Source organism: Diadema antillarum, unplaced genomic scaffold, assembly GCF_040938485.1.
Source record: "Diadema antillarum isolate AM-2024a unplaced genomic scaffold, OU_Dant_1.0 seq00001373_RagTag, whole genome shotgun sequence".
NCBI lineage: Eukaryota > Metazoa > Echinodermata > Echinoidea > Diadematoida > Diadematidae > Diadema > Diadema antillarum.
In genome coordinates, this window is record NW_027272134.1 from 420,123 (window position 1) to 435,237 (window position 15,115).

The following is a 15,115-nucleotide window of genomic DNA, read 5'->3' on the forward strand; positions in this document are numbered from 1 at the left end:
TCCAGTCATACAAGAATATAGCATTTCATTTCATCAGGGTGCTTACACAGACAACCTGCCCTAGGCAACCTCAGCTCACAGTAGGGCAAGTTAAACATATTGGGGGATTTGCCCACTAAGAGCTGGGCTGTCAGTGCTCCAACAGCTTCATCAGGGAGAATCCATCTGGCTTCATATTGAGGTTTTAAAAAAAAAATGCAGAAAATCAAAATTCTTAGGTGATTTGGAAACATGGGAATAGCAAAATGTGGACTCACTTAAGGGGGGGGGGGGATGAAATCTGACTTAAATCTACAGAATATCATGCCTGATCCATACAGCAGTCAAGGGAATACCAGTGCATCTTAATGGGTGAGGGCAATTCCAAAGTCAGAAAGGTCTTTACATTCTTTTGTTGATCAAGAAGAAATGGTGGGTATTTTCAGGGGGACTCCTGCAGAATCAGGGAGATTTAGCAAATCTGAAGGAGCATGGGGCTCTTGCCCTCATGTCTGAGAGGGCAAGCGGAAGAGTGACCATGTTGTCAAGGTCTGTTTCGTTGCAAATCAAATGGACGACGGCATGCAATGCTTGGGAGTCATTCATTCATATCCTTACGTTGCACAGAGAGCCTCTCCGCCAGTCCTTTAGCCATGAAGTCACTGCAGTAGATGCTATTGTGATAGCGTTGTTAATGACAAAGAAGACACAAAAGCTCTTCCCGCTCCAAAGCATCTCCACTGCGGCTTTCACCTCCTCCAACGCAAGCCAACGGAGAGGCCATCTGCAATCAATGACTCCATCATCGTCGCGGCAATTTGCGACATGCGCCACACATTCAACAGCTGTCAGAGTCCAGGAAAGACCTCACTTAATGAATTGGTTTTCTGGATGCTAAATTTTGCAACTACATGCAGTGTAAAAAATGGCAGGACTGAGGGACAGAACACTCCTCACATTTTGCAAATTTGCATCTCTTACAACTGCATGTGAATTTCGGCAGGTTGGTTTGAAGCAGCTGTTTGGTGGTATTTACATCACCTGTCACTATAAAATGCTCATAAAGTTGCCAAGCATTAATTTCATTCTCTTAGCTTTAGACATTTTTCCAGACTAAAAAGAGTTTGCAAATGATATACAATGCACCCCACTCTGATTTCAAACAACATGCCATATTTTGACTGGCTGCTAGAGCAGTCTAGTTTTGAGAAAATTGGCTTCGAAGCTTGGATGTCTCTGAGAATGTCGGGGATCAGGAATTAAGTACAACAGATCAATTCAAAAGGTCTTCAGCGACACAAGAAGTCTTGTGGTAAGAAACATTCTCAGAATGTGAAATGTGGTCAGGAGGTAGTTGATCAAACTTTTGATTCCTCAACAAAATAAAAAAAGAAGATCTAATTTTATCACTTTTTAGGCAATTCTCTGAACTTGGCAGTTTTCCAAGCTTTGAAGTTTAGAGCTCTTTGTTTGTCTTTTTTTTTTCAGGATAAGGAGGTAGCAAGTCTCACACCTCACACTGTAGTCTTAGCAGGACATAGTGTGTTCAGACTCTGCAGTAATGCTGAATTGACCTAATAATAGTCATCCTGACTCATATATGGTGTCACTGTCCAAATTTTTCCTTGGTACAGAAGTGTGGACACAAAACAAGTCATCCCCCAAAATCACATCACGCTCAATGTCATACAATGGACACTTTAAAAATGCTGGGGTTGAAGACACCGGATCCACTGATTGCAGTGTAGGAGATGGACACCCCCAAAATGCAACAAACACATAGGGAGCAACCGCCTGCTGCCCAGTCGACACCAACTTGTGGCATCGGTTCTGAAATTGCCCTGGCATCTGTCGCCAAATCTGCTGCTGCTGCCTTACTGGAGAATTCAAGACGAAAAGTACTCTTCTGTATGCAATTCCGTATGTTCACAAAACAAATCGAGATTGACCTGTAGATATGATTTCTATGCAAGCATCATCTACTAAATATCCTAAAAGAACTGAAGACGAAGAAGCGCCTTTGTCTGTGATGACATCTACAATGTATGGCCAGATGCCATTTGCCAAATGCATTTGCTAGGGCTTTCCGACAAGAACCACACACACAGAAAAAAAAATGCACGCGTAAATGAAAACCCTTCAGTCCACTTATTTCCCTCAATGTGCATGTAGCTGATGCAATGGCAAGTCCAAAAACACCTTTCTTTCTCAACCTCTCGCTGTGTTTCACATGGCCCCATGGCCTATCCTTGCGGTTACTTCATCATAAGATACCCTCTTTGACAGAGCTGGTGTGTCATCTCGCAGAGTCAATTTGTTTCGTTGTCATTTGAAATTTTCTGCACGGGGTCTACGACCCGCTGGCAGTTTTTGCTGTAGGCTCCCTTAGCTCAGTCTGACTGAAGTCTCTGAGCTGCAGAGGGCGCCATTCGTCATAGGCAGCGTCTCCATGGCGGGTTCCAGCATCTCGGTGCCCTCGTACCAGGATACCAGACCCTGGCTCACTAGTTGCTTGTTCAGCGATTGCGTCTGCACGGCAAAGAGATAGCAAACATGGCAGTAGAAATGGGTAGACGTTAAAAGAAAAAGCATAAAACTGAAACATCAAGTTTTATTCAATGCTAGATTAAACAAAGAAGGTAAAAAGAAAACTATTCCAACAGAGAAAGCTGTATATCGTTGCTGGGGCGGCAAGACCTTGTATCTGAAATTTTGATGAAAATGACTCTTTTGGATTAATGGTCAGATAATCTGATAAGTGATGTCCTGTCCAAATCCTAACTGTTTTACCCCCAAAATTAAGCCACCATAGCATGGCATAGGAAAGACTCTCCCATTTGATATAGTGCCTTGGCTGCCATGTTTCTTTGCTCTCCAGAACAATTGGCATTTTGTAGATACGAGGTCTTGTCGCCCCAGTGACAATAATGTAATACTAACAAATATATGTCATCTACTCATTCGTTTTATCTACTGATTCATCTATTATATATAGTGTAAACATATTCAAATATTCGTTGGGCTCCCCTGGTACTAGACCTCGTTCAAAAAGCTCACCTTGCCATAGCTGTCAATAAAGAAGACTTCAATGAAGGGGATGCCATCCACAGAGTAGCCAGTGATGTTTGCCTGCATCATGCCGATGCTCTGGGCAACCTGCTCTATGTACACCCTGCACGTCTCGTTGAAGTCAACTTCACCTGTTATATGGCACAAGATTTCAAGGGGAACCAACCGAGAAAGGGTGATTGTGAGATTGGATAGAAATTCTCCTGGCTGTGTTACAAAACCTCATACATCATTATGTGTGTAAAGCGCCATCTATAGACAAGTTACCATATAGCTTCAACAGTGCATTGCAATCATATCAGGACAATTACCCCCTAGGGTTGGAGTTTGGGTTAGGGTTAGGATTAAGTTCAGGATTAGGGTTGGGGTCAGGGGAAAGGTCTGGGGTAACTGTCCAGGGGGTAATTGCCCTAGATCCCAACGCAATTGTAACATGCTAGGCCAGGATCATGTATACAGCCAGATTTGATTATTGCTGCTGATGAAACAGTTCACAGATATTTATACACGTGTCCTCACAAGCCATTGGTTTACATACACTCACAGATTCCTACATCACTGTTCACAAGAGTCCATGAATTGATTGATCTCCTCGTTAGCCGAAGTTTCCCTTGCTCATCTGAGTCCACACACTTTTTACTTTGCGATGTCTGTCTTTTGACAGTGTTCAAATATCATAGACTTTGGGAATTAGGTTTGTATAGCAGCAGCTGGCAAAGCTGAAGTTTAATTCTGATACTATAAAGCTTTAATATTTGAATCCAAAAACTCCATATGCCCTTTAACCCGTAGAGGGCGAGTCGCGAGTATACTCGGGTAAGGGCGCGTGGGGAAATGCATGTTGCAGCAAAATCAGCCCGTCCTCAACGGGTTAAAGACATACTAATGGCACTAATGGATGGTGTACCAGACATAAGTTTTCAAGAATTTCACATGACTTTTCGTCAAGTTAACGGCATACATGCAAAGTCTACCTGGTAGGGGAGCAATATTGCTCATGTAGCATTCGGTGGCCTGGAAGGGGAGTCCCAGGAAGTCGGAGCGGATCTGGCGCAGGGTGTACCCCTCCAGCCTGGCATAGCCCCCGTAGTCCAGGAAGCGGACGTCGACTTCGTCGGACTCGTGGCTGACCTCGACGACCTGGGCGCGATACCAGCCGTCCATGACGGGGGCTGCACAGATGACACCATCTGGACGGACACGGGAGAGTGAAGAAAAGTGGTTGGTCAATGCGGCAAGTGGAATTCTTAGGCCTTGTGAAGAACTTCTCTTCACTTGGAGGAGCGCTAGAACAAAAGCCTACCTCAGAACAGCAGAGGTGTCTAAGTTCTATTCAATGACAATTGCTCCCGAGACAACTGCTCCCATGAAATATTTACATGCTAAGCCAAATATAAATTCTACCCACAAATATAACCCCACCCTAATCCTAGTCCTCACATCAAACTAAAGTTTAAAACCCTATCACAACCCTAACCCCAAGTTGTTGGATAAAACTAGAAATGTCGCTACAGCGACTGGTTATACCCCCGCCAAACAACATTTCATAAGCTTTGGTCAAAAAACTGAGGAAGTAGTTAAATCCGCAAGATCTTTCCTTGATCTTCTGCCATTAATATGCTGTTACCATGGCAACGTACTTTCGGGTACTGTCGAAAAATGCGTCTTGCACATCTACAACCAAAGGCACACATCTGTACCAAGTTTCATGGAAATTGGGCAAAAACTGAGGAAGTAGTTTGCAACACAAAATTTTCCATCATTTTGGCTCATAATATGTGAGCTGTTACCATGGCAACATACTTTTTGTCACTGTCAAGAAATGTGTCATGCTGACCTATATCCTAAGACAAACATTCAATATGAATTCCATGAGAATTGGAAGAACACTGATGAAGCAGTTTCGCCATGAAGCATTTTGCCCTATATTTTACCAATAACATGGCAACGCACTTTTTGCCACTGCGGAAATATGTGTCTTGCACATTAACATATTCAGATGAACATCTGTACCTAATTTCATAAAAATTTATCAAAAACTGTGGGAGGAGTTCGCAACGCAAGATTTGTACCCATTTTTGCCCATAATATGCCATTACCATGGCAACGTACTTTTGGGTACTGTTAAAAAATACGTCTTGCACATCTACAACCCAAGGCACACATCTGTGCCAAGTTTTATGGGAATCGGTTGAAAACCGAGGAAGTAGTTCGCGACGCAAGATTTGCAACGGACCGACCGCCCGACCGCCCGACCGACCGCCCGACCGTCCGCTGATTCCTATATACCCCCTTCAAACTTTCTTTGGCGGGGGTATAATAAGATCAGAGCAAATGACGCAGAAGCAGGAGCAAGTGTTGTGTCACCGTCTACTTCAGTGGTTTGCTTGAAAGGAGGTATAAGGGTTCAAGCCTAGGTAGCAGCCCTGTGTTCTACAATAAGATGTTATCCACAATGCTCCTCTACCACAGGTGTATGAATAGGGCTGCCACCTTCACAAAACAAACTAATAATTCCTGAATCAGGAAGATATTTATAATCTCCTATCTAGACAGGAAGAGACATTCAAAGTTTCATGAAGTCTCCTGCAGAATCTGGGAGACTAGGCGGCTCTGTACACACGGGAATCACATAGGAAGTTATGCTATTGCTGTTGGGGTTAGCACCTGCGCCCTACAAAAATGGCTCCCTAGCTTACTTTGAGCTCATCATGGTGGAAAACTGCTATTACAAAGTCGGATGACGATGTGTCTGACAACTGGACTGGTCATCATAACTGTGACCCTCTCCCAAGTCTTTCAAAAGAAGGCCAATGGTGGAAAGGGAAACTCACTTTCAATGGGCCTGGGCAGCTGTGGTGTCATGTCAGCCTGCTGGTAGATCTGGGTCATGAGGTTGTCCTGGACGGCCAGTCCCTGGAAGGTCTGGTGCGTCGGCTGCTGGATGAAGATGTGACCGCCGGACACCACGCTGGAGATACGCACCGCGTTGGTCATCTCCTCCGGCAGATGGAGCTGAGGGTCAGTCAGGACAACAACCAAAAAAAAAGAATTAAAAAAAAGTAGTATCCCTCTACCCCCTTATGATTCACTTTAGCCACAATGCACCATCTCACCAGCACTGCACAGAAGTCCCTGGTGCTATAGGTGGCAGCCATTAATATACATACTGTGAAAGTGGACATTTTCATGGTGTTGAAATTTTTGAACATATCATATAACCAAAAGCCAGCGCAAAAATAAAAGCATGGGAATATTTTTGCTTGCTAATATGTTCATGTAGTTCGTGTCTTGATTCCGCAGGTATTCAAAAAATGCAAAACTCATCTTCCCCGCCCGAGCGCAAATATTACTTGTGTGAAAATATTTACTTTTCGCTCATTTCCATCTTATCTCATAAAATTTCCTTCAGTTAAGTGTTCACATTCATTTTATGTTTTTCTCTTCTTCTGCTTTTTTAATACACATTTCACACACAATGTCACAGGACAGCATCTTATGGCAGCTTTGCACATGTTACAAACTGCTGTTTCATTTGGAACGTGCTCCTGAAGAAAAGCTGCGTTTTCACCATGTTCCCGGCAACCCGACAGCCCTGTTTCAGGCTACAGCGGAACAAAACGGGATGGACATGAAACAACGCCTTGAGACGGGAGAGGCAAATGCAACAAGATTGCAGTGGATGCCGTGTCAGATTTTTAGACTGTCAAAAAATTTGCCACGGCAGTCCCAGTGCTAATGAGGATCTTATATGCAGCGATAAAACTGGGTGAACGTAACAAACTGGGGTGGTACGTAATGAACCACAAAACTTGGAGGTTGTCCGAAGCGGGACCTGACTGAAAATACTGATAGTCTAGCCTGACCAGACGCCGTGAGAACAGCGTCTGATAGCAATACGTTCACTAGGGCGAGGACTGAATCGAAGACTAGAATGCCATGGGGGGAAAACATGAGAATGTCTCACCTACCCACGGCGAACTACGTTTCAGGCAAATGGGGCTGCTGTGGCCGCCGGGAACATGGTGTAAACACAGCTTTAGAATAGTGTCTCTCCTACAAAATGGCACATGCTAATATCTGAAAACCATCATCATTACATTTTATGCAAAATTACTGCCAATCTCGTTTGTGGGCACAGCATTCTGCTTAGTAAGAAAAAATGTCTTCTATTCACATTTGCTCACCACATTTGCACATTACAGCATTTTATGCCCACTCTCCCTTTCAGCAGGGGAAAAATAAAATGAAATGGGAAACTGTTGGGGCCACTCACCTGGGTCATTTCTGGGGGCTTTGCCTTCCTTTGCTGTTGCGTGTTGGCTCTCCTGTTCAAGTCAGCACTGGGGAACTTCTTCTTGATGTAGATCAGGGCCGCATCCACTTCACCCCTCAGACCTGCATCCAGACATGAACAACAACAAAATAAAACTAAAAATGAAATAAGTGTGGTTACCATGGTAACATACAAACAACTACCAAGGAGGAAGGGCTAGTGAAAGTCATTAAGAATCGGACTAAGTTTGATACTTTGTTGCTGCATGGGAAAAAAAAACAACAACAACATTCCTGTTCAATATGAGCCCTAGGAAATAGATTCAAAGGTGCAATATATCCATTGACTTGTTGTATTACTTGCTTGCTATCAGCCACTTGCAATGCAATATCACCGACAGCAAGCAGTGTCAATACCACCAGCACTTTAATAGGACATCTCTTTGATAAAACAGATTGCTGATGCACAAATATTGAGCAAGTAAACTACTCACTGTGAACTTTGGAGTCAATACATCAATTTTGTTTGCCTTCCATAATGGCCATTATGACTGGCAGGCTACGTGCAGAGCGCTGGCCAGCCAATGAGCGTAATTTGAGGAGGTCTCCCCACGTGTGTGTGTGTGTGTGTGTGTGTGTGTGTGGGGGGGATCTAAGACATTTTGTATCGATGATTGTTCAGAAACCAAGAGCAAATTATGGAAACCACACCTTTTGGTTTCCTCATTACATCAGCGAAGAGGACACTCTCCCTTGCACTTAGAAGAGTGGCAAGCGACCGTTCAGTGAATCAAGGGCATAGATTACTAACGTATGCACTGTACATGTAGGTAAGCGACACCGTGGTCACAAAAGCCTCAAATGCAGGGATATCAACCTTGCAAAAAGGCATTGCAGCATTCTGATGGCCGAAAGAGCATATTTTTGGTTTACAAAATATAATTTTTACCTTTCCTGTAATCGATATGTGCAGTACGCAAAACAGTATTTTCCATGAAACATGCAGTAATGAATACTGCAAAATAAAGTAACAGTTGGCATCCCTGCAAATGCCAACAATGATATCAGTTTACACCTATCGCGTCACAACTACCATATTTCAACGGTCTTGAGCTGCATCTTTTTATATTCATTTTTACTAATCATCAATAGTATTAGTCAACTAAGAATATAAAATCCTTTATTACTTTTTAACCTTTGTTGTTCATGTTATTGTTTGGTTCATTCAGAGAATTTTCAAAAGCTTTATAAGTGCTAAATATATAACTGACTCCTATATTAGCAACATAAAAATACCTTGCAAGATTAAACTTCTGGTTTCTTTCTCAAAACATCAATAATGACATCTCTTTTGTAACTAATTTCATACATTATGCAGATTTCATGAATTTCACTGTTTCCCTATAACCCTTCTCTGATATAAGATATGCAGTGAAATTCAGAAATGCCAAGTAAATAATGACGATAACATCAGAAGCAAAGTTCCCCATGACATGATAGGTTAAAAAGAAACAGAATAGCAAAGAAATCTACCCAAAAAAAAATCTGATGGTCATAAAGCCCATCTCACAAGATGCGACACCCAAAAGATTGTGCCAATCACTGGCAAAGGTTTGGCCAGCTCATTATTACAACAATAGGTTAAAAGACTGGTGACACAGAAATTTGACCAAAGACACAGAGAAAAAAAAAGCATCTAATTCATGTAGTACAGCTTATCAAGCTCTGCATTACAGATTTAGTGATCTTCTTCAAAACAAAAATAAATGATACATAAAAAAAACAAAAAAACTTGCCATCCACAACACAGATTTGGTGAGTGGTTGAGTACGGGACATTCTTCAACACTACGCGGGCTCCTGTCTTTTCCTTCAGCTCACGAATGTTCTTGCCCTTCAGAGGAAAAACACAACATACAACGGTTTTGTTTTAGAGTACAGTGTTTGTGCCTCGTGCATCGCTAGCAACAATGGTTCAGAAACTAAAGTATGTTTTTTTTTAAATTGCTTTTTTTTTTCATTTCAATCAGTTCTCATTATGCATTCCAAGAAAGAGATGTACAATGTAGTATAAAGACCAGTGTTGTCGGAAGATTGTGTTTTCACAATGTAAAGTAGTTCGATTAAAAGAATGACTCATTCAAGGAATCTGATAGGTAGATAGATACCAGATACATTTACTATCAACATAAATACACCATCTGATTAACAGAATATTTCACAGTGTGATTAAATTTTCACATACACATTTATGCTCTTCAGTACTGACATTAAAATAAAAATGAACAAACAGTTGCTTTACCCCGTTCCTTAAATAATACATGAGTGCATACTATTTCTCAGTTCATAGTTACTATCGGTTTGGCGGCATTGTTGTAGCACATGGCTACCAGTGACAAAGCTTGACTGAGGGATCATAGAAATAATGTACTTCAGTTCTTTAGCCGTATGCGAGCCTCGCGGTTGAAAATACAATATCTGAGACTAACACAAGAATCAAAGCAGATCTTAGCAAATGGCAAAAGAGTGCCTACTGAAATTATGAGGGTTAGTACAATGCAAATCCTTTTTGGTGTTTTTTTTAGTTGTATAATTTGTTTTTTCTAGGGGTATTTGCCAATTTTTAACTATACAATCAGAAATATCTTTTGTGCCCTTTAAATCTCAATCCCAACTAAATAGCTATTTGAAGATGTCTGTAAGTATACACAGAAGACTACATTATAGATGTCTGGCCTCTCTGATAACATGGCCCTACCTAATCCACTTACCGCTTTACCAATGAGCCTTCCACACAGCTTGGTTGGGAACTCAAACTGGTACACCACGGGAGCTTCCTTCATGGCGGGCACCTGGGGCACTGCAGCCGGGCTAGCACTGGCCCCGGAGTCCCTGGACCCATGGCCACTGTCTATCGACGAGCCCTCACTGTTCACCTCTGATCCACCATCATAACCTGCTGAGTTACTGCATCACATAAAACGAAAAGAAGAAACCAATGTATACCAATGGGGTCATAAAACATTATATTTGATTATGCTCAATGGATATGATGGATACCAAGAGCGTTTTATGTATTGACAGAGAATTAATTTTGTAATGCTGATTTTTATCCATTACAAGGAAAGAGCAAAGTCTACATCCTAACCATCAAATATCTTTCCAGGTCCTTGAAATAGAATCAAAGAACAACATACTGGGGTTCTCAGACCTCTTAACCTTTGTGAAGAAAAATTCAGGAACATTTCATTTCAGATTTAGAATGCTACAAATTTAATACATCATGTGCAGTGCATTTTCATTGATAGCATTAAAGAAAAAAAAATACAGGAAACGGGTATCTGTAAGAAGGTCAAAATGGTTGAAAGGAAGGCATCCATTCTGACATTAAAATCTTCTATTCCTCCTAGCTGTTGGGCCATGTCATAACTTGTTCTTTTTTTTTCTGTGCTGACATAATTTGCTGACATAATCTATTGAGTATTGGTGAATTCAAAACAAACAGAAAACAGAAAAACATCCTACAGAAAAAATATCAACGAGTAAATGTCCTACATCTATCTTTTTTTCATATACTACACATTTCTACTTTACTTCAATGCCCTACCAAATGTAAAATCATTTTTAATACACCACCACTCTCTTGCCTGCACTTCAGACATTGCTTTATAAGCCTCTAAATTTTAATTTAATTTAATTTATTTATTTATTGTATTGTATTTATTTATTTATTTATTTTTTACTTTTTTTTAAAATTTATTTATTTATTTATTTATTTTTTTATTTTTTTATTTTTTTTTGGGGGGGGGGTTTCAATATGAATTATTTTGTGTAAAGTGTCAGTTTGGTGTATTTCCTTCTCTGTGTCTCCCTCCTGTAAAGTTGAATTATTCATTTTGTTGTCAAATTTGATGTAAACCAAGTATGGTTAGTCTTCGGACTTTTATTTGGTGTTTTTACAATAAAACTGAAATTGAACAGAATTGGATTGAGCTTGTGAATTAATGTTAATCAAACTGTCAACACAGTCACAAGTTTCACCTTTGTCGTTTCCATGAGCTTGTTATTACTACATTTGATTCTAGTACTTTTCCCCCAATATAAACCGCACAAAGAGTTCGACATGACATACTTTGGTCCTTGAGCAGTATAGAAGACCAATGATAGATGGGACAGCTCTCATAAATCTATGAAATGTGCTAGTCTGTTAAATCTTCATCTTTCACTCTCAGGTGAGCAGAACGAGTCTGCTACTAGAAATCAGAATGGCAGACCCAGCGGGACGATAGATGCACATTGAGAGGTCTGTTAACAAATCCCATTCTGCTGGGACAGTCCTCCGTGACCTCACTCTTTAATAAGTCTCATTTAGTAAATGGCAACGCGGGATGCATGAGATGGCTTGGAATGCGCGCTATGGGAACGGGATGTCCTCCGCACGAGTGTCTGATGATGTGGAGCAATCCCCGGTCTGATCCATGCAGGATCTCCCGACCACGGCAATGAGGCTCAGTGACCAGGAAGAAATGTGGATGGGTGGCGTTGGCAGTGAAATAAGCATGTATAGGAAGTGGGGATGAATAGCGTGTAGTAGGGACAGGTACAATTTGTATGGTGTACACTGGAGCATTCAGAAGCTGGTTGGATAACCTCTGGATAAGGAGGGCAGGTTTTTGAACCACCCTCACTTATCATTTTATGAAGTCATTAACACCCATGATCACCATCATTCATTCCCCTTTCAGTACTAATTTCATTCCCATCACTTTGCATGAAATGGAGGCTTATCAAAGTATGATAAATCCACTTGCCCACTTGTGTGGGGCAACATGATATAAATGGGTACTTGCCTTCTAGGTGTTGAGGCCCTTGCCTTCATGCCCAGTCTGGTAAGTGGGTAAAATATCTTTGGAAATGCCCTGGCTTAAGATTCATCCATACATGCAACCAGTACAGCTACTATCATGACGAACATTACTGCATTAGTATGTCATCTCACCACAGGGAAAAGAAATGATAACTTGCACCACGCAGATCTTAATCAAGTTTCTACTGGTTTGGTATAATTTCTGCTTGCCTGTGTAATGTAGGAATGTAAACATGGGTGTTCCCTGAGTCACATTGACAGAGCTTGCTTGAGCATTCTTCTCCAAACATTATTTTCACTTTCAATACCATATGTGGGGCTTTAATTCCTTGTGCATGCACGTGTGTACGTGCAAAATTTTAGCTGCACTCTATACCACTTGAAAATGTTAGTTGAGTTATTGTCTGCATAAAACCTTTATAGCAGCGATGCTTCCGCATTAACCACAGGGTTTTGCCTTCTGTGTCTGAATCTGAATCCAGGTGAATGGTCTTCAACAGTTTTAGCAAGGAATAAGTGACAGGAATAGGCTATGCCTTTCTGGGAAGCCTTTGACTTGTTATCATTAAAAACTCTGGGAAGTTTGAGCTTTACACTATGGAATCTTGTACCAAATGGCATGATTGGGAGAAATTTGATGGTGGATGTTCAAAGCATTGGATGGGGTTATTATCTTTAAAGACCCAGTAGTGACCATGCAATGGGAAGGCTGGCCCGACTCGCACATCATATGTGACCGTGCACCTCATAACGAACATAAAGTCGCACACACTGATTTTGCGTGAGGACTGAAAATATCAAAAGTGAAATGGGTCAACCTAGGCGAACTTGACTTTTTCATATTTTCTGAAAGAGCGGGTCTTCTTTTACATTATGTTAAAATTTGGTATCATAAAACGGGCAGGAAAGTGTGTATTTTAAGCAGTTTATCTCGAACATTTTTGGTAGAATAGTGTGATTAGGTATGTCTTTACAATCCCTTTTTCATTTCTTAAAAACCTTGTCCACACTCTTCACTTTCAACTCTAATAACTTTTGAAAGGATAGGGCTACTGCTTTGAAAGTTGGCATTAATTATGGACAGAATGTATTAATGAGGCATGCTTAATTTCAGTTTAATCTAATAATCTCTTCATTGCTGTTACTCTGGTGGTTAACTTCCTGTTTTTTGTCCCATTCATTGCACAGCCAGCACGGTTTGGTAAAGATTAAGCGCTTGAATAGACACTGTACTTCAGAGCCTCTTTTCTCAGTTCACACTTTTCCTGAGTTTGTGCTTTCTTTCCAATATTTAGATAGGTTAGGAGAGTCCATTGATTTGAGTTATACATCATTTTAAAGCTTAAAGTCTGCTCTTTCAGAATATGGTCTCAACTAAAATTTAATGTCTGGCGACTTTTTGTTTGTTTTGAGGTGCAGGGTCACATATTAGGGAGTCACCATAATGAATTACATACAGCTTTATACGCAGCACACACATGCACAGCCGAAAAATGTCAACTGGAGTTGAACGTTGCCAATGAGCATCCACTTTAGTGCACAAAATCGCTGACAGGCGATTCCATTCTAGCAGGCCTGCGCTAGTCATGGTTTTCCCATGAATATACACTGTACCTGAACCTCTGAGTCAAAGAATGAATGAAGACTCAAGCAGGCCAACCTTCCCACCATGCAGCCTCCCCATGCTTCCAAGCATGCTTCATACAATTGTATGACTTGATATACCACTGTGCTGAAAGGAAGTCCAATGTTCACATTTACTAACCGCTGCTGAACCCCTTTACTGGACCTTGGATGCAGAACGACTGTGCTATAATCAAACTTTCTACTTTTGCAATGACACATAAGAACAGATAACTCTTGGTACATGAAATACACTATATATTTCTTTCTTTCTTTTTCTTTATGGTATGCGTGCATGTGTGCGTGTGTGTGTGTGTGTATGCATGTAATATCACAGACAACACTGACAGGGCTCTAAGGAGATACTCCCAGTAAAGATCCATCACATACTGTACATGTATTCTCAGTTGGTTGTTCCATTAAAACATTAAAGCACGAAAAGTACTTCTCTGCACTTGTTGGACCAATAAACACTGTATGTGCTATGATGAAATAATCTCACATTACATAGGGTACACAAAAGTATATTGTATAAGTTTGTACAGTGAGCAGTGAATGTGGTTCACTGGTACAAAGTAAATCACCAAGAAAGGTTCCTGTGGAATCTCAAAATAGCTGCCTCAGTTATGCAATCATGACATCTTTATCATGTTTTTCTTTTCATGTGCATCATACAAAAATTAAACAGAAACTCAAATCAAAATGTTTCCATACCGATCTACAGAGCACTTGACTTGAACCTTCATCATGGATAATGTATCAGGACATTATTTTGACAATGAATACAAACAAAAAGATAAGGATATTCATAAAATAGGATAAGATAAGGATAGATTCTTTCCGATGAATGTAACATTACATGTAGTAATATAGTTACACGAAGGTAGCATCATCAGCTGCATTAAAGATGGCTCATTGTGGTCTTCAAAGATCATCATGATTATGATAATTGCTTTTCTAATGGCATTTAAATACTGCACTTTCTTCAGTTTTCATTTTGCCATGCTCCAAGTATTATTGCTTTTTTGCTCATATCTTTTGCTATTGTTCTTTCCACTCAACAAGAAACACATCACCTTTCTGATGTGTTTTCTCCTTCAAGATGAGGTACAGAGACACAACTAGTGCTACTGTTCAATTCAATTCACTTTATTGATAATCATAAAAATAGAAATATATACAGAGTAAAATGTGTCGGGGAGTTCACAAAGAAACCAAAGGCTTGATCCCCTTTGTAGAGTTTGATACATAAGAAATTACATGCAACTGTCTCAAATACAGGCAGGTATACCTAGGATACAAC

General features: G+C 40.7%; 1 protein-coding gene across 1 annotated transcript in view; it reads right to left on the reverse strand.

Moving 5' to 3' along the window:
- Positions 1-421: 421 nt before the first annotated feature.
- LOC139708804 (uncharacterized) overlaps positions 422-15,115 on the reverse strand; it is a 50,029-nt gene continuing 35,335 nt past the window's right edge. Inside the window, exons 3-9 of the mRNA XM_071620755.1 lie at positions 10,094-10,289; positions 9,120-9,216; positions 7,325-7,446; positions 5,883-6,063; positions 4,023-4,238; positions 3,037-3,179; positions 422-2,508 (exon numbers count right to left, since the gene is read on the reverse strand). Coding sequence (XP_071476856.1) covers positions 2,365-2,508; positions 3,037-3,179; positions 4,023-4,238; positions 5,883-6,063; positions 7,325-7,446; positions 9,120-9,216; positions 10,094-10,289 — 1,099 coding nt within the window. The 3' untranslated portion in view covers positions 422-2,364. The remainder of the gene's footprint in view (positions 2,509-3,036; positions 3,180-4,022; positions 4,239-5,882; positions 6,064-7,324; positions 7,447-9,119; positions 9,217-10,093; positions 10,290-15,115) is intronic.